This window comes from Artemia franciscana, chromosome 8 (genome assembly GCF_032884065.1).
Source record: "Artemia franciscana chromosome 8, ASM3288406v1, whole genome shotgun sequence".
NCBI classification, from domain to species: Eukaryota; Metazoa; Arthropoda; class Branchiopoda; order Anostraca; family Artemiidae; genus Artemia; species Artemia franciscana.
The window spans coordinates 24856682-24877976 of NC_088870.1; the positions used below are offsets into that span (position 1 = coordinate 24856682).

The 21295-nt window shown below is 35.1% G+C and overlaps 1 protein-coding gene across 1 annotated transcript in view; it reads left to right on the top strand.

Annotated features, from left to right (window-relative positions):
- LOC136030189 (queuine tRNA-ribosyltransferase accessory subunit 2-like) overlaps positions 1–21295 on the top strand; it is a gene marked incomplete in the record, with an annotated part of 36709 nt that overhangs the window by 7053 nt on the left and 8361 nt on the right. Inside the window, 4 exon segments of the mRNA XM_065708940.1 lie at positions 6015–6302; positions 7981–8099; positions 10992–11154; positions 18966–19154. Of these exon segments, the coding sequence (XP_065565012.1) occupies positions 6036–6302; positions 7981–8099; positions 10992–11154; positions 18966–19154 (738 nt within the window).

Below are 21295 nucleotides of genomic sequence, written 5' to 3' on the forward strand. Positions count from 1 at the left end.
ATGTTAAAGTTCATTAAAGAAAAAGTAATGGTCTATGATCTGAATTATCCACTCCTCCCAAATTACAGTTCTAGCAAACCCGTTGAAATCAAGCTACTATTGTCATTTCGAAAATCCCAATTGATTCAAACAATCCAATTAAGCATAAGGATGCAAGTACCAAAATCCACAGTCATGAAGCGATTCATAGTGTCAAAGCCTTGGGTGATAAACTTTTTGTTCAGATTGACACTACTGCACCAAAAGATTTTTGTGATTTGTGATTTTTGTGTACTTCTAGCATACTAACTAACTGTGACACCAGACTTACAGAACACGAATTCTTTGGAATTGTGAAAAGAGTAGATAAAGCTTGTGCAGCAGATCTGTCTATTGGTTGTGATGGTGTTGTTGATGCAAATAGGATTGGTAACTCAACCTCAGTGAAAGTGTCTTTCCAACATGCTATTGCACTCTCTAATGCTTGCTGATTGGGCTTAAAAATGGGATAAGAAATATTACGAGGTTTTGAATATATTTAGGTGCCTCCTCATTGCTGCCACAAATGTCAATAACTGCATCACCTAGCAGAAAAATGTGACCAAGCTATAAAATGCCCTAGATGTGTGCTAATTGCGGGGATGCTCATTTTGATTTCAGTCTTAAGTGTTGTGTCATTCAGGATGTTCTCAAAAAGAGCCAAAAGGCAAAGAAATAAACCTGAACTTATTTTAGAGTCTTTACCTTCTGTCTTCTGTATTGTCCCAAAAGATTCTAGACACACGTGCATTCATAACAATGGAAGTCTGCACAACATTGACTATTGTGTATGCTCTGCTATAGTGTCTTCCTTGGATGTACATGTGGACAAGGATGAGCAGGATTATGACCATCTTCTGATATCCTTAAGCATCTCCATTTCTTTTTAACAATCCTGGTTGCTGGCAGCAGCTTATTGCCATTATTAATTCTTTACAGAAATTAGGCTCAAAATTGGAAAAGGATTATGTTCTTTCTCTGGGCCCCTTTTGGTTTTGTTTTATAGTTGTGATATGTTTCAGAGGTTCATTATTAGTTGAGTTATGGTTGTGTTGTATATGTTTTATCTTTTGTATAGTTATGTTATTTTTCTTTCATTATCTTTTATTTACTCCACTTGTCTTGTATTTTAGTGGGTTAAAAATAAATTATTATTATTATTATTATTATTTAATACCGATAATAGAAGGAGCATCATTGATGAAGATATTAAATAGTATAGGACCCAAAACACTTCCCTGAGGAACTCCACTCAAAACATGTGTAGAGGAACAAAGAGTGTGATCACCAGAGTCAGCAAATAACTAAACACATTGAGATCTCAAATAAAGAAAATCAAGCATATAGAGCAGGAATTTCTTTTTCAAGCTTGACTGCACATAATTTAATTGCAAGTCACTTTTGACAAACTTTGTCAAAGCAGAATCATGTCAGCAGGCACCTCCATATCAAGCAAATTGTTGATATGACCATATGATTCAAGGAGAACAGTGTCAACAGATTTCCCTGAACAAAAGCCATGTTGTGAACTATGTAAAACATTATTTGCTTCAAGGTATTTAACGACTGCAGATTTGATTATTCTTTCAAGAACCTTAACAACTGCTGATGTGATGCTAATGGGTCAATAATTTTCAGCAAGGTCTTTTCTGCCTTTTTAAATCTAAGAATGATATGTGAAGTTTTGCAATCCAGAGGCAGTCTGGAAAGATTAATGATAACTTGAACAGCAGGGAAAGAGGTTGAAACAAAACAGTATGACATTCATGTAGGATATGTGGGTGAATGCCATCTGGACCAGCAGCTTTATTCAGTTTGAGGGATATAGGCTCCTTTAGAACCAATGTATCAGTAATCAGAGTTGGTTCTATCTTTTGTGATACATCATATAAAGAAGATGAGGGATAAACAATACTGCAATCGAAGGAAAAAACAGATGAGAAACGCTGGTTGAAAATTTCAACTTTCAGCTCAGGATCAGCAACTGAATGACTATTGTGGAGGATGTCTGGGACTGTGTATCAGCTGTTTTATTTTTTATCGGTATAATGTCAGAAAGATTTAGGGTTTTCCTTAATGTCCTCAGCCAATTTTTCCTTAAACGTTCTCTTCAATTCCTTAATTTGGTTGGCTGTCTGATTATGAAAAGATTTGAAGACTTGATAATTTTTGTGGTCTTCTGTAGCAATTCCATGCTTGGTGTTTTCTATTGATTATTGGACTCAGTCATTGTTTTGTCTTGTAGGTTGTAGGCTTAGAGTTGACACTGCTGCACAACAGGAACTTCGGATAGAATTTGTAAGATGGTTGGGAATGACAAGTGGCATCAACTCCTACCATCACACTTTTATGAAAACTCGCATCAATAATCAGTGGGCAGCTGAATGGGATAAACAGTTCCACTTATATTTCCATGGCTTATTGCTCTATTCTTTGTGAAGTCTTGACTTGAAGGATGCTGTTGTGGGCACAGTCACCATTTCGTCTTGAAGGCTGTTCTAGTCATTTATGGCATGTTCAGCAAATTAGTTTTGCAGTATTTGTATCTTCACAGTACGTTTAGAAAGTTTTTGTAAATAGCCTCTTGTATGGTGCTGACTTGCATGTTTTTTTTAAGAGGATATTGTTTGGTTGTCTATTATATATGTAGGTGAGCATCATGTCACCATGCCGGCATCTGAAGACAAGTGTTGGGAATTGTAGGTGCTCCAGCGTCTTATTATATAGCATATTTTGCGGACCATTTTTGCCTTTTTTTTGCACGCCTTTGAACACCTTTGACGTGGCTAGTATCACGCTTATAGGAGGGGTAGGTAAGGCATGTCCCAAAATCCAGAACAGGCCTGACAACAGCCCTATACAGCCTCAGGAAGACAGACCTAGAGTAACTGGTGATTGTCTGTTTGACCAAAACAAGACTAGAATTTGCTCTTGATACATCCAATAGCCAGTGTCCATGGAATTTAAGTTGGTCGTTAACTCTAACACCCAGATCTCTTTCATCATGGTTAGTCTGCAGCTGGATGTAATATTTATGGCATAGGTTGTTGTTGCCGAAGTGGAAGATGCTGCACTTTGTGGTGTTAAACTGTTGTTCTGTTTAATTGAAAAATCAATGGTTATATGAGTTGGAACTCCAAATTCTTCAATAGAATCCCCAAGTAGGGACCAAATGCATAATGGCTAGCTTTATCTATTCACAGGCCAACAAATCCCACTAATTGTTGGGAGCTATATTATATTCGGTTCAAGTTGCTTTTTCCTGTTGCTTTCAGGTCAGCTTCACAGGCTTTAAATTTGACCACTGTATGTTTTATCTCTCTTTGAAATTCTGTTTCAGTTTCTGTTGATAAAATTTCTTTTGATGTTCTTCTTCAAGTCTTTCCAAAGTTTTCTTCTCATATTTTTTTTCTTTTTTTTTGCAATGTTATCTGTTCATTGTTACTTTGTTGGTTTGCATTCTCTAACATTTCTCTCTTTTTTTCATTCTGTTTCCCAATTTTTGCTGCTTTTCCTCACTTTCTAGATAATTCTCCTCCCCCATTTTTGTCTCTCAATTCTTCTTTTTAAATGCATGGCTAGATGAATGGCTCTAAGCCTAAATTGTTATTTTTTTTTCTCTTTTTGTAGTTATTTACCCCACTTTTATTTTTGTTTATTGCAGGCTATTAATGAATTGTGGTTACTATTATTACTAGTTAGATTCAGTGGCGGATCCAGGTGTGGGGTGCAAGGGGTGCACGCCCCCCTAAGCATAGTGATGGATTTGGGTTGGCGGTGGGATGAAAGTTTTTTTTTGTAATTGGTTTTTAACGGTTGAGCTATTTATAAGTTTTTAATTGTTAAGACTGTTTATTTTTGCAAACAAGTTTGAAACAAAGATTAAAAACTACATAAATATGTCAAGAAGCATCCTAGGCTAATTAAAATAATAATAATGAAAGAAGAAAGAAAAGACAATCACCTTCTCCCAAACACCCCCAGGGTAAAAAACACCATCCAAATACAACTCCATCCAGCCCAACCCCTTCAACTCGCTCTTTCCTCCAGGCCTATAACCCGCTCACCCCCCTCCCAAAAAAGAAAACTGAAAAAAAGACTAATTCCCCAAGAAAAACTCCTTTAACTTTTTTTTAAACTGGGATGTGCTCAGCCACCCTAACGCTTACTGGAAGCCAATTTTACACGGAAGGGCCAAGATACTTTAAAGTAAAACCAGATTTCACACTACTTTCAATATCCACAACCAAGTTATCACTTCTTCTTTTATCATGCTCATGAACGGAACTTCTGAGACGGTAAAACTCATTAAAAGTTTCTGGGACCAAATTATGTACAGAGTATAACTAAAAAGAAGCGCGTGAATTGCACTATTAGAAGTGCGAAGATATTATTAGTTGACGTTTTAGATTTTGGTAAGCAAATGGTGACCACTTTACTGCCTATTTCCATCTCATTAAAGCTTTGCGCTATATGACGTATCGGCTTCTCTGTTCATCCTAAAACATTAAAATAAAGGTCAAAGTCTTTAGAAATATCTGAACTTTAATAAAGGTTCGTATAACTATACACTTAAAACTAAGTATATGAGTCGAAATACACCTTCAAAGGTCGGAGTAATCTTTTAAGATAACTAGATTTTTGAAAAATTGTTTATAAAAGAAGGCAAATAATTATTTGTTTTTTTTTCATCTAGCTATTATAGATGGTTCTCTGAATTCTCAGTTTGAATCAGCAGAACGGCATTTTGTTTTAACATTCACAAGCGAAATGATGAAAAAAAGTGGAAATTCACACCACTTGAGTAAACCACGGAAACGAAATCCAACAAGAATATTACTTCAGAATTTCCCACCTTCTCAATACCAACCAGTCACAAAATATAGCTATGTTTTTGTATAGGAGGTAATACAAGACTATCCATTATAAACATTCACTGAAATATTGAGGTAGATATGGCAGCAGTGAAAATAAAGAAATAAACTTTTTCTTAAAAAAATTGTGATTCCTATATTTTAGGCAAAATATATCAAGCTTTTAAAAGTCGAAAGATGCCCTACGTTGTTATGAAAAGTGAAATTTTGATTAGTAAATTTTTGAGATTTCATCCAAGTTGACACTGTTTATCAAAACTCTATTTAAAAAAAAAATAGTAAGGGTTTTAAGTTAATGCTTTATTGCCTGTAGTTAAAACCCTGGTTTTAAGTGAATTCTATGTATTTCTATCTCTTTGTTCTTTTTTTTCTACAGCCCTAAATGAACTAGTACTTAATGTTTAATACATCTTTTACGAATATATAAATTGTGTCTTAATCCTCATTTCCTACTCTTCGTCACTATCATAATGACTAAGCGATGCGATAAGGTTAGGTGACATGCTAAATGGGCTGACCTATACCAATAATCAAAATGAATAAATAACCTCCTAAAGATGGTTCAAGACTAATTTCTTTGACAATACAGAGCGAGCTCACTCGCTATAGTGGTCAGAAGTGCAAAGGCAAACAATTATGCAGAAAATATCAAATATAGTATTTTTTTTACAGATGATGAACAGCTTTTTATTTTTTTTATGGCGGGGTAGTTTTTATAACTTACCGTTTTTGTATCAATATTTTTCCATCATTTTAATTTCAACATATTTATTAGAACTTTAACCCAGACCACATTTTAGATTAAATCTATGACCATACTACCTACCTACGACGCATAAATGTCGAGGTGCCCTTTAAATTTCTTGTATTTGTTTGTTTGCAAGTTTGTCGAAGCAACCTATTATGCGCCCCCTGCTAAGAAAATTTTTGGATCCGCCCCTGGATAGATTTAGTCTCTGTAATAATGATAAACTTCAAGGCCATGAAAGTAAACACATTATTGCATTCTTTAGTTTAAGTTAATGTATTTATGAACGTTCATTTTTTTAACTGATTATAAAATATGTATTTTTCCATTGCTTTTTTTGTTTTAATTCCTTAGTATATCTATTCTATTAACAGCTTTTACAAGGACGATTTGAAATGAAATTCAGTGTACTGTGTAATGGAAGCTCAGGAGGAAGACTTGGTTTAATCAGCATGTTCTCGCGAAATCCTGAACTTTGTTTTGAAACACCACTGGTATGCTTGGCAACAAAAACTGGTTCTTTACCATATTTGACCAATGAAGTTTTAGAAAAAGTTGTCAGTTCCTCTGCTATACTACAGATTGATCTACCAAGTGTGTTTGATATGGCAGAATCTGTACTAGAATTTGGTCAGGGATTAAGCAAGTTTGTTGGACTGCAGGTTAGTTTTTTTTTTCTGACAAGACGTTCTTTATATGGTATCCTTAATGCATTCTCATTTTCAGCTTCTTTTTCAAATGTGTCTATGTTCTTCAAACATACCTGAGAGTTTTCTGTATGGCACTGTTTCGTCAATTTCAAAAAGGGGAAAGTCACCGACCGATTGTTCCTGCTGTCGACCTATTACTGTTTCTTGTACTATTAGCAAAGTTTTTGAGTATATCCTTGTACATTTTTGACTAAAAATATTAATGAGAGTGGGAACCAATTTGGTTCTCCGCATGTTTGTTTTTTCGGCAACTGTTGGTTTTTGTTCATTTTAGTTACGTCTTTACGATTTGAACAAACATTTCGGGAGGGGGGTCAAACTCCCTACCCGCCTAGGTACGGCCTTGAATATGTGCACCCAGGTTATCAAAAGGACGTATATGCAATATTTCATGAACAGCTAAGAGTATTAAATTCAAATTTCCAATGCATATTGAGGGGGGAGGGGGTGGGGTTAAACCAAATCTAAACACAGCATGTGCATCCCGTTGTCAAAATATTTTATTTGCAATATTTCAGAAACTGCTAAGGTGTCTTGAACAGTCTTGGAAAGTACAAATAAAATCAAACTGAATATATGATATATATAATGACATCAATTGTTGAAAGTTTTTCAGTTCAAGATTTTATTTGCTGCAATTTTTATTTTCATTTTCAATCCTGCAATAACTGTAAAAGAAAGTATTTGTAATTCGTTTTCAGTTAAGCGCCAATGACAGAGTAGGCTTTAGACTTTTACAGCTACAGAAGGGGACAGTATCCAAACTCTTATTTGTAGTGAAACTATATTTGTCTTGAGCAGTCTTAGAAAAAAACTAATAAAATCAAAGTTAATATTTGATATCTAATGATACTAATCGTTGAAACCTCATCACTTCAAAATTTAATTCTACTCTGATTTTTATGTTTATTTTCAATGTTGTAATAAGTACACAAGAAAATATTTTTAATATAATTCGTTTTCAGTAAAGCGCTAATGAAGCAGTAGGCTTTAGACTTTTACAGTGAGAGAATGAGACAAAACACAAACTCTTGTTTGTAATGTTGAAGAAAATGCAAGAAAAACAGAAAAAAACATCAAAAATCTGTTTATATTCATTTTAGCTACATCACTACAAGTTGAACATACATTTTGGGAGTGGGGGGGTCAAACTCCCCACCCCCCTCCTAGGTACGACTGATTCCTATACATCCACAGACAAACCGATATTGTAATCCAGTTGTGCCTCTTTTATGTGTATGTTTAATAGTGCATAATTTTTGTTTTCAATATTAGCCAAGAGCTACAAAAGTTGTTTAATAAACCGTTTTTTTTTTTTCTCTCTCTCTCTCTCTCTCTCTCTCTCTCTCTCTCTCTCTCTCTCTCTCTCTCTCTCATATGTGGGAATTCCTTTCATAGGAGGGGGCTGGAGTGAATTTGTACAAAACCCCCCAAAATTGGGGAATTATGTGTTTAGACGGGGAAATGTGCCAAAATCTCGAAATTCTTGACACTTGGAAGGGGAGGAGGATTTCCAACCCCTCTGCACACGTGGCTTTAATTTACGTTTATGATTGATTAATGTTTTATTTTTCATGTTTTTCGCAACTTCACTAATGAAGTATCTTTGCTTTCTTTTTTTTTCCTTTAGAGAATGTTCACATATATATCAATAAATGATTCTGCGACAGTACTCCCACCTGGTTACAATCAAGCATCTGGAATCTCACTATGGAAAAGAAGTGGTAGACTTGTCCTTGGTGTTAAAGAGTAAATTTTTTTATCATTTCATTTTGGAGTATTTTGTCTTTGCTTTTTAAATATAACAAAAATTGACTACAAAGGTCTAACGTTTCGAGAATCGCGCCCGTTGCCTCCTTTGGATTTTTGCCTGCCACTGGACTATTGTACTATTCTTCATAAAATATATCATTTGGCTCTGTGATTAGGTTTCATGCCTGATATCTCTATAAGATTTTTTCTTTAATCACTTGGGCGTGTGTCGTGTATTCTTAAGTCTTAGAAAAATATTTTCAACGCTGTCTTGAAGTGTGCTTAGTTTTTAGGTTGAAAGTAAAGTTCTGTGGCATGATATTGATTTATCCTTGTCGCTTAAAAAAAGCCCTGTATATTAAAATTGACTCAAGTTACTTTTATTAAGGAAAAAAAAAGATTTAATTCTTACTTGAGCAATACTTGCCGAAGTTTTAAAAAAGTGAAGGAAAATGACTGAACACGTTCAGTTTCAGGTTTGTGCTAAAGATTTTAGATAATTTTTGACATCTTTGAAGTTTTCATACGTCAACATAGGGGTTTAAATATGGACGGGTTGCTGGGAAGAACTCATAGATTTTATTTTTTGCCCCTCTTAGAATTTAAAAAAGCATTTTTTATGTATTTTTATTGAAAAAACAGCAAATTCCCGCCCCCCTGGATTTTGAAAATTATTTTTTGTCCTCCCCCTCCCCAAAGTTGTCATTGATTGAAGCCACTACGTCAACATAGATGAAAACCATAATTTTTCAGTGCGCACTTTTACAAGGTTTATTGCCATGAGGAGCTCATATAGGTAAGGCATGGAATCTCTTGGTACTGTGGCAGGAAATCTACCTAATATGCAGGATCTCATGGGTCCTGTCCTATTGTTAGCATACTTTCATAGTAAGTTTCCATAGTGACTTGGTAAAAATTGAGATGTTGGTGGATGCGTGGCTTTTCAGTTTCACTGCATCAAAAACAAAAAAAGAGCTCATTTCGAAGGTGTTAAATGTGAAGGCTCATCCAGGCTTTACCTTCAAAAGAAAGGTAATAAAAAGGTTAGATACACTACGCCTTCTTGGAGTCCACTTTTTACCAAATTTCAAATGGGCTGATCATCACAGCAAAGGGAGATACTCCTGCTCGAGGAGGTTAGGAATTATCTTACTATGCAAACGTTTCCTCCCTGATGAATCAATCTTGTCTCTTTTTAAATCATGCGTCGGGCCACTCATGGAATATGCGTTCCTTTCTTTTTGCCGGTGCACCGAAAAACCATATCGCCTTTCAAAACATGCAGCAGTTTCGGAAACCCTGATGCCAAACCCTGTAATATCCAAGATCGTTCCGATTTGGTAACCATGTCAGTTTTTTACAAATAAATGCATTCCCCTCCATCTGAGTAGTTATCGAAGCTAGTTCCTGAACGAGTTAAGGCTTTAACGGCCATTCGTCAAAAGATTCCCACTGTCCTACTTTGAGCAGATTTCCATAGTAAACATTTCAACCCTAAATAAATACTACACTGCTTTTACATATGAAACAAGCAACTTAGGAACAGTAGGAAAATTTTACCAAAGACAGTGGAATTCAGTTCAGTGGACATTTCGGCCCTTTGTCCAAGGGCCGTTTTCAGCACTACACCAGAAGAAAAAAAATATGTGTATATATATATATATATAAACTTACATTAAAATTTGAAAGTTAAAACTAAAATTGTTTTTAAGAAATACTCTTTAAAACATCCCTAGCATCTTTACTTCAACGAAGTTCAACCAGGACTTCGTTGAAGTAAGGATGCTAGGGCTGTTTAAAAAAACAGCCAAGGAGTATAATTGGGGTTTCCCTAAAATCCCTAGGTACTTCCCCTTTTTCAAAAATTATATTCATAATCTTCAGTAACTTGTTTCTAATCTCATAACCACCCACCATATTTAAGAAACTCATTTACTACACTATCAGTACCCAGGGCCTTATTATTTTTTAATCCTTTTAGCACTGTCACTAATGCTTCCTCACAAAATAATTCCTCTTTCACATCCTTGGTGTCACAAACTTTTTTGTTCTCCTCCATATTTTTTTCCTGTAACTATATCCCGCTTTAACACATTCTCAAAATATTCTGCCTATCTCTCTTTAACTCTTTCCTTATCGCTAATTATGACCATTTTTCTATTTTTAACTGGAATAAGTCCAGATTGACTACTCCCTCTCAATTCACTAACATGCCAGTACATTTTTCTACTACTATGCCGTTTAGCTGCATCTTCCATATCTTAGGCAGTTTTATCCATGGCTTCTTCCACTTTTTTTTACATTAATCTTATATTCATATGACCTATTTCTCAGATAGATTTTATACAAGCCCCCTCTCCTTTCTAGCAGTATATAATCATTGTTGATGGAGCACAAAAGGTTGAAATAAAGGAAGACTAATGTTATCAAGCTCAGGACATAATCCTTTTGATTCCTTTTCTGCTGAAAAGAAACGAAATGATGGAAAAGAATACTCTTCTGGATGTAAATTCTGATTTTTGTGTCAAAATAATGAGGGAAGGGGCCGAGATCAGAAGTTTTTTCCTTAACTTTTGTTTTCATTCCTTAAGGTGTAAAACGAAACTGAATTTATAAGTCACTATTTGGGTAGTAAGTAAGCAGAGTCAAGTTTGTGTCAATTCATTTATAAATATAAAATTTTAGTGAAGATTTAAAATACTTCTATTAGCAAGTTGACCACATAATTTTGTAGCTTCTAACTTAAATTAGTGAGCCTTATTTGAAAAGTTAATTTATCTGGACTTGGTCCGCTTTAATGTTGACTCATTCAGCTGCGGGACGCGAATGGTAATGAAGAGTATGAAATTAAACTGGATAGTTTGTTTGTTTATTCCTTTTATTTTTTAGGCATATCAAGACGATTGAAGCCTTAAAGCCGGATATCTTCGAAATACTAGCAGATACTGATACATATTCACCAAATGGCATTGCTGATAAAAGAGCTTCAAAGGCTGTGGACCGCTCATTGAATTATCTTGAAAAAAGCATTGAATTAATCAACGCTTCAGAGGTCAATCTATTTTTATTCTTTTATTGAAGTGGGTCATTAAGATAAGAAGCAACTAAGTAATTGAGGCGTTTTCTATTTTGTTTTAACTGCCCACTTCTGTTTTTTTAGAGAGGGGGGGGGGTCCAAGATTATGGGAAGGATGGGGAGGAGTGCCTGTTTCGAATAATTTGTCCTACCCTTTTCCTTTGTTCAACAGTTATTCCTTAAATTGGCTCGAAGAACTGTCGACAGTTCTTCGAATATTGGAAGACTCGACAGAGTCTTCCAATATTCTCACCCAAACTCTTAGTTGATATACGTAGTAGGTATATCAAGTGACGAAATGGCTTCACTAAATGTGCGTGCAGCGTCACCAAAATGCTATTTTGTGCAACGTAAGTAACCTTTGGCCTTCTCTCTGTGCGTTACTTGTCGTTCATATATACTTTAGCCGCAGTTCTTCATCAGTTTTAGGTAGTCTAAATATATTACAGAATGCTTCCATATTTTTAACTATAATCTTGTTTGTATTCAAAGGCATGTTTCGCCGTTTTTGCTAACATTTTTTTAGGTTTATTTGGTTCAGGCCTACACCTGAAACTTTTGGCGACAGGATAATACACTTTTATCGTAGGATTCTCAATTTTCAAATATATCGGATCTCCAAGGCAAAATTATAATATTACTTAGACTTTCTTGTATAGAATACTCTAAACCGGCTTAAAGATAGAAAGAATTTCCTGTTTTTAGTCTATTTTCAATGCATTTCTCAATCTTAAAAGGAAATAAATAAAAACGAATCAAACTTCAAAAACGCAATTTCTTAAAAGGATAAAACTGAATTTCAGTTACCTAATGATACCAAAATTGTCTTCTTACATTGAAATATCCAAAACCGTAGGAATGCAGAAAATTAACGTATGAAAACTTGCAGAGGCAACATACACCTTATTTTTTGTAAGAAACGGGTTTCTGTGTTGGTATAGGTTTTATATTGAATTGTTGTGAATTCTAAACAAGAGTCGCAAGAGTATGTTCAAAACTGGGGAGACGTTCGGTAATAGATAGCACTGAAATCCGGTGTACTTTTGGTGCTTAAACAATTTGTTTCCAGACCCAAATTGTTCTAACCATCAAATAAATTGGAAACAAAATCATGTTTTATATTTTCGGCCTAATTGATAAAATATTAGTTTGTATATATGATACGTTTTTAAAGTAACAACATTGATTGAGTGTTAGAAAATAGTTGATAAAGTATGCTTTAAGAAGAAGTAGCCTATTTTGAGAAAGTCTTTAAGGAATATGCTATAATTTTTCTTGAATAAGTGATTCTTTTCAGCACTTATAATTTAAAAGTTCTAATGGATTGGCAACCGTAGCGTTTAGTTAGTGGCGAAGAAACAAAATCGAAGTGCTCATCCCGAAATAGTTTTGTTAGTTAAGTCATTCAAAGGTTGACTATATAATTCACATTGCCTGGGCAATGTAGGTCCAGTTAGACTTCCTATTTAGAAAAAATCACTTTCAGATTTGTGGGCTATTTGAAACCTAAAGCCAGACACTCATATCGTATAAGTTTCTCCACCAAGTTACAGATGAAGAAGGATGCGTCTGTGTGTTGATGAGCTAAAACTGTATCACACACGCTTTTCAAAAGAGACAGAGACAAAAATACCTATTTTTGAACAGTTTTAGTAAATAATTGGGGAAATACATCTCTAAAACTGTCGCAAAGATGCATAATTATAATTTTGAACATAATTATAATTTGAAATTATAATTTTTGGTTGTTATTTGTCAAAACATCAACAACAAGGACAAAAAAAAAAGAAAATCACCATAATAGCCAAGATTACTGTGAAGAACTAATGAAGGTAGGCTGATTTTCTGATAGATAATAATAGTCATTCCTGCAAGTCTCAGCAAGTTTTGATTTATCAATATTTTATTAAAGAAAATCTTATAACATTGAATTATAACTTGAATTATAAGTCGTATTAAAGCTACGAATATGATTTTTGAAAAAGGGAATTATCTAGCGATTTTAAGAAAACTCTAATAAAACCCCTCTCTAAGAAAGGAGGCAAGAGTGAGTGTGGTAATTATAGAAGTATTAACCTTCTTTCCGTATGAAAGAGGTTATTAAGTATGATGATACTTTTTAGACTTAGAGACGCTGTAGATAAAGTTTTAATAGAATGACAGTGCGTTTTAAAAAGGTAGAGGATGTGCCGACCAAATTTTCATTCTTAGGTTAATAATCGAGAAGTGCTTTAGTTTTCAAACACCTTTGGTCCTCAGTTTTGGTCCTCGGTCTTAGGTTAATAATCGAGAAGTGCCTTAGTTGTCAAACACCCGTGGTCACTTTTAGATTAACAATTGAAAATTGTCTAACTCAGCAAACCCTTTTAGTCCTCAGTTTGATAGATTATGAGCAAGCGTTTCAACTGATAGAAGAGCTTTAGCAAAGGTTGTATCCTTGTATGATATACCAGATAAATAAATTGAAGTGATTAGTGCTATGTACGAGAATAACATTAATTTGGTTAAGGTAGGAAGTGAGGTTAATAGGTGGTTTCGTTGTGTCCTTTATTTATGTGGGTTATTTCGATGGACTTTGTCCTCAGGAGCACAGCAAAGACAATGAGAAAACACGGAATCAATTGAGGAATTAATACTCTTATAGATTTTGATTATCCTGATGATTTAAACATACAAAGATGAAAGTGTTAGCACAATAAATGAATTTTTGGAGGTTTCGATAGTTCAGGGTGCAAGAATAGGCTTAAAGATTAAGAAGACTAATAAATAAGTGAAGGTAAGGAGGTGATTCTGGGTGACGGGAAGATCGGATCAAGTGGACAGCTTCACTTGCATAGATAGTATTATTAGTAAAGATAATAAGTGGGGAAGATGTTAAAAGTAGAATAACCAAGGCCCATGGTGTTTTTTCACAGTTGAAAAAAGTTTGGAAGAATAGGAAGATAAGTCTAAGAACTAAGATTAGAATACTGGAAGCTACGTTGATGATAGTGGTCAAGTTTGGTTCTGATGTATGGGCGTTCCGAAAGGCGGAGGAAGACTTGTTAGATGTGCTCCAGAGAAATTGCCTACGGATGGTTTTTGGTACCCGACTGACTGTCCGTATTTGAAACTGTATGTCCTATGAAAGATGTGGGTCAATCCTGCTTTCTTAGGACTATAATAAGAGAAAAGTTTATGTGGATAGGACACCTCGGATGAAGGATGACAGATTGCCAAAGATAGTCCTTGCCGCTCGCTGTCAAGGGCCGAACGAGAAGCAGGTCGTCCCTGACTGAGGGGGGATTATGTCGTAAGGAAAGATTTAAGGGAAATGAGAACTTCCTGGGGGGCGGAGAGGGAGGATTTAAATAGATTGAGATGGTGGGGGTGCGAGCGTAGCTGTTTGAAGTGAGTTGTTAGTAGTAGTAGTAGCATAACAAAGAAAAATTTAAAAAATAAAAATTTATTTGCGCACCACCTACAAAAGATTATTGTGGAACAAGAAAAAATTAGATACACGAATAAAAAAAAAAGAAGCTATTATTGGAGAAAAACGTCGTCTATTCAGTATCACTTTTATCACAGGCTTCTCACGGATAATATATCAGGCTTATGGGGAGTTAGCCCTACTCAATTTTAGCTTGAGTATTTATTGTAATTTGCGATCATTTTTAGTCTCATTTATGCATTAATAGTTTTGTTGTTCATTTAAGCTTGTATTATTATATGACTTTGTTTTTTCTCGTCTTTGGTTTTTATATAAATTTTAGTTTTTAGTTTTTCTGCTTAAGAACTGAATTTTTGGCTTCCTGTTTAAATTTTGTAAAAAAAAAAAAATGTCACTACTCATAATAATAGTTTCACCGTATAATTTTGAAAGGATGGGAAAGGGGGGTATTATTTAAACGGATTTAAAATCTACTCAGCTTTTGGTCTTCCATAGACCTTAATCTATCTTGATCTCCATCATATTGAAACCTAGAATATAGATGAGTATTCATCCACCATTTGATTATAAGAATCTGTTTGGATTGTATTACGTTGTAACTACTTGTTTGCTTAAATAAATGCAGTTGAGGTCGTTTAATAAAAAGAAATCTGTTTTGCTGTTTAAAAAATGAATTAAAAACAGGACTTCAAGGATTGATTCAAGAATCGATTATTTCCTGATTGAGATTCCCTTTTTTCCGAAAATATATTTGAAACATCTTCATGGCCAGAAGTTTTAACGATCAACGTAAAAACATCAACGGTTGTTCGCACTGAGAATTAATTAAACTAGATTTTTCTTAATAAGCTCTTTTTGCCCCCCCCCCAGTCAAAGCTGTAAATTCTCTTGTTCCTACTACCGCCCAGTACTCTACTCTCTGAAAGTTTCAACTCGGTCCCTTATGTGATTTCCTAGGTTTTGTATGTAATTTGAAAAATCAGGTGCATGCGGCGTCTTTTATTTTGCTCAAGTATGAGTGTCGTTTCCAGAGTTCAATCTTGGGGGATACTCTGGGAATCTTGGCTAAGCACAACAGTTTGTAAGAGCTCGTTCGAAATACTACTAATTAGAAATAAACATTTTTTGGCCCATCTCAGAGACCCCAAAAGTCTCCCCCCCCCCCTCCACTCTCAACAAAATGTATGATATTTCTTTGTCTAGAGAATGACCTCTTATGGGACATCCAAGATCAAACATACCCCTCTTTTCCATTATAAAACCTAAGTGCAAGGAAAGAACAATTTACATAATTTACGACTCTTGCTTCAGAGGCTGGGGATCTAATGGCATCCCTAGAGGTATGCTAGTTGAACATTTCAACCATTTTGAACAAAATAGCTATCTCCAGATTTTGATTGATTGTCACCCACTTTGTGGGGGTGGTTAGGAAAGGTGGTACCAGAGGGGGGCTGGCTGCCCTCTAATCACTTTTGATTATTAAGAAGGACACTGGAACTTTCAGTTTCCCATCTCAGTGAGTCATTTTGTTCCGGGGACGTGCATGGTACGGCATTTTGACAACCTAGATGCACGTATTGTCTTTTGATTTAGCTCTACCCTTTCCTCCGAACCATAAATCAAAGTCTACTTGCCCCCCATCGACATTACCGAAAAAGCTCCAGCTTTATATTCTAGGCCGTTACTGAGGTATTGCAGGTACACCATTTTGACAACCCGGAAGCACATACTTACTTTGATGTTTCTCACAACTTTACCATGCACGAATTAGAAGTCCCATATGAGCTTATACTGAAAAGCGTTATTTTTGTCTGAGTTGAAGACGGATATTTATTCAGCCTTTCCCCCTCCCAGACACTAAATTTGGATTCATTTTACCCCACCCTTCCTTTTCCAACGGTACATGATATTTCTAAATCCGTCCCCAGAGCCGTTATCAAGACAATGCAGACAGGGTATTCTGATGAACTGGATACACATAGTGCCATTCGGTTTACCTCTGCTCCTCTCTTTTAGTCAATAGAAAGTCCCCTTCCCCTTCCCTTTCCAATGCTCCCTTTGAGTTTCAACTCGATCCCTTTAGCCATTTCAAAGACATTGCAAATAATTTAAAAATGAGGTATCTTTTTATTGTTCGGTAATGATTGCCATATCCAGAATATACTCTTAGGAAACTATGGGAACTTTATAATCGAGGGATAGATCCGCAAGAGCTCCTTCGAAATAAAAATAACAAAAAAAAGTTTTGGCCCATTTTCTTGTGAAGTTTTTCCAAACACTCCCTTCCCCTCCCTCCCAATAAACTGCAGGATTTTTTTACTCACAGAACTATTTTTGAAAGTTCTGTCTCCCAGGATCAAAAGATGTCCCACTTTTCCATTTTAAAACCTATATGTAAGCAAGGAGCAACTAGCATAATTTACAATCCTCGTCCTAGGGGCTGTGTGGGGTGAAGTTATCCCACAGAGGCATATTTGTTGAGCCTCTTGATTATTTTGAACAAAATGGCTATCTTAAAATTGTATGGGATATCTTAGAAGGGCTGGTAGCAATAAAAGGATACAGGTGAAGCCTGGTTGCCCTCCAATCATTTTTGAATCTTAAAAACGGCGCTATAACATATAACTTCATATCAAAAGAGGACCCCCTTTAAGCTTTTTATGGCGACTCTTCCACACGAAGTGGCTAAGTTCATTGAGGCCCCATCGCTTTTTACTTAGACGGTGCCAGTGCGGTACCTATGATAGGAATAACTAAAAGACGGTAAATTTTCTTCTATTATGTGCAGATCAATTTCGAAACGACTGTAACTACATTCTTGAAGCTATTTTTACGCTAGCTACGGGCGGAGAAACACAGTAAAAGCAGATCTGTTTTTCTTTTGACTTTCAAAAAGTTTATAAACGCCGTATGGATTCACAGACTATATTTGTAAAATTTAATTTCGGTAAATTTAGGAGTTTGTTTCTTTGGAATAATTTTGTAACTCTGAAACGTTTTTGAAAAAGTTCATCAATTTTCTAACCTTGGGGCTCTGAATCATACAAAATGATACAATTGTCCGGGAAGTGTTTTACCAAAAATTGTATCCCATAAAAGCCACTTCTTGGCAATTCTGTGAATGTAGCTAGACACTCTTCAGTTACCTATTCATTGCCAAACAAAATTGGTAGGATGTGTGATTATATTGTTCTTAGAGTCAACCTTATCTCGTAATGATAACAACTGAAATCCGAAGGTTCCCATTGTCAGCAAATTTTTGTGTCATTAGTAAGGAAAATCGGTAAAAGCTCAGAGACAAGATCACCTCAAGGGGAGGCTGGTGAAAAAAAAAAGAAAACGCCTATAGAAAGTAAAAAATAAACGATCGGCGAAAAAGAGAAATGAAGTTTATTGAGAAGGAAGAGTGGATGATGACATTTTTTGAGCTAGAAAAAGGCTAATTGCTGCAAAAAATGAGGATGTGGAAACGAACAAGAATGCTGAGAGAAAGGTAAAAGAAAATGACTGAATAATAAAAAAAAACTCAAAGGGACGATGCAAGCTGTTAAAAGATAATAGATTGTGGTTTATTGTTTCATATGTAATAATTGAACATTTTGTACATCCGAATTTGGTGGATTCAGATGGCTCTAGGAGAAACTGAGGCTTTTATTAAGAAAAATCTATGAGTTTTTTTTTTTTTTCTTAGAAGATTTTCCTTGTATTGACTAATTGGCTATCTAAGTTTTGGCTCATTTTTATTTAATGAAAAGACTTCAAAGTAATTTTTTAATTTTTTGTGATTCTTCTCGTTGAATTTGTTACTGAAGTGAAACTAGCTTGATTCAATTAAGCCCTTTATATCTTTGGCTCCTCGTATAAATCCTCCTGATTCATGGACATTTTACTTAGTATGTATAATTTTGATTCAATGAGGACTTTCTTTATAATCCTATTTTTTCTCCCATTTCGCAATACTTTTTGGCATTTTCCTACAGCTTCCTTCATTTTCTTTTCAGCTTGACGCTTTTTTGACTGTTCGTCTTTCAAATGTTTTGTTCGAATGCTCTTTGAATACCCTTTTCTTTTGAGAAATACCAAAATTAAGAAAGAAAGATTTCATAGAAAGTGATTTCGCTGTCTTTATCTTCAGTGTCAAGTTTTCAAAGTAGACCAGTTTGTACGAGCAGACACATTACATAATGAAAATTTGAATATAATTATAATTATTCATACAAAGTGAGTATTGGTGTTCCTCATTAGACCGGTGTACATAAAGCCGTCGACCAATCGCTACAATCTCTTTCTCACAATTTTAAATGATCATTTCTGACGATTATTTCACCTTCGAATATTTTGATTTTTATTATTTTAGGTCCTTAAAGATTCGCCATTTTTTGTCCACATAGCTGGTGGATATAATAAGAAACAACGAGAGAAAAGTATAACTGCTGCAAGGGAATCGAACTGTTCGGGCTATGTACTATCAGGCATATCTCCATCTGGACCCCCTCTAGAAGGTTTTGATTTTTCTACAACAAAAGATGTCATTACTGAAACCATTGTAAGTTGTTTTCCGAATCTAAAATCTAAGTCTGCAAATAAGGACCATAAAATAATGTTTATTCAGATGAAATGTACACGTTTTTAAACACATTGGAATATATACATGCAGCATTCTATATCTCCGCAAGGCTCTATGACCATTGAATTTCTTTAATTTCAACCCCTCTCCCAAAAGGGTTGGACATGTATGCACTTATGGTTTAGGACAGGGACAGGTTTATGATGGACAAACATACAGTTTAATCAGTCTGCACCTATGGGCAAACACAAGTCTCTGACAACTGAACCGGTCTTTAATTACAAGAAGAGAGAAAAACAAAAGGAAAAAGTGACACTTAGGTTATTTTGCACTTGTGAATAATAAATGGTTTTGAAATAGAGGTCTTGACGCTGTAAAACAAGGTTGAAATCAAAATAGTATCGGCGGAATTCATTCTGCAATACCTCGCCAATTGTGAAAAAGAGACATGGGTCATTTTGGAGGAGATCACGTATCATTTAAGTATCCCGAGGACAAATTAGGTATTGTATCTAATAGTCGATCAAACGTATTTAATATGCAAGCATGGGGCAGAAGTCTCAGCTTGAAAGAAAGATATCCAACACTTTTTGACTCTTCTGTACACTGAAAAAAACAAAAATTAGGATTTTTCTGTCCATACGCAGAAATAAATCTGGCACACTTTAAAACTTTGCAATAACTTTTTCGCCAACTGATATTCCTAATAGAGTACCAAGGACATCAAATTAAGAACATTCTTTGCACCAGGGGCCCATCCTAGGCCTACTCATACTTGAAAACCACGATTTTTCAAGATATTTTTTTAGTTGTTTCAAAATCATGAAGAATTTATGGCATATTAGGTTTTCTTTTGTATTGTCACGTTAAGCCGTAGAAATTTAATATGCAAGTTGAAATCAAGGTTGAAAACAAGGTTGACTGTTCGTCTTTCCTTAGAGTAACTCATGGTGTATAGACAGCGCATTTCCTTAATAAGTTTCCATTTAACCAATTCAAGCAATGAGATTTAATTTTCATACTAATAACTCATCAAAAGTAATTGCTTATTGACAATGCATAACCTGATAATACTCTTTGCCTGTAAAAATTCAAACAGAAACCTAAAAAACTTAAAAGAAAAGCATATAATCTTTAGGCTGTTTGATGCCGTATATTTTAGGTTAGATTCGGCTCGTTTTCATCCTCTTTTTTTTAATTTGGTGTCTGCTACTACGGAAATTGTACAATTGCATGTGGAGGTCTTTTCCGTTAAAATCGTATTCCCGATTTTTCCTAGCTTTTTAACATATATATTTGAGTAAGTTTCCATTTAACCAATTCAAGCAATAAGATTTAATTTTCATAGTCCTTGGTACTTTAAGATTATTCCTTTCGTTGTCAAGCTGGAGAAACTTTCAGCTAGTTCGGTATGACAAAGCAAGCCTCAAATTTCAAAAGAACATTGAGTTGAGCAACCAGTTTAAATTTCTGTAAACCAAATTTCCAATTTTGTATTGATTTTTTTTATTTAGAAATATTTGCATCCAAAAAATGTGCTTTTTTAATACGGAATAAATATGGCTATCTTCAGCTGCTACCTTGGGTAAGAAATATTGTTTGCAATTGAACGACTGTGAAACCTTAGAACAACTCATGGTGTATAGACAGCGCATTTCTTTAATAAGATTTCTTTTAGGTAAATTAAGTACTCGAAAATAAAAATTATATTGCTCTCAAGGAGCAATTGGCCTCTTTTTATGGCACTTGGTATTGACCAAGTGACATATAGCGATCGCAAATTCTGTTGGTCTCTCGATCCCGGCTTTGCTACTTTAGGCACTTCCGGGTAATCTAGGATGATGAATTTTGGCAGGCGTATCAGGGACCGGACCAAATTAAATTAGAATTGGCATTTTCCCGATTTGACTATCCGGGGAGGAGGGGGGGGGGCCAGTTAATTCGGAAAAAATAGAAAAAATGAAGTATTTTTAACTTACGAAATAGTGATGGGATCTTAATGAAATTTGATGTTTGGAAGTATATCGTGTCTCAGAGCTTTTATTTTAAATCCCGACCAGATCCAGTGATATTGGGGGAGTTGGAGGGGGGAACCTAAAATCTTGGAAAACGCTTAGGGT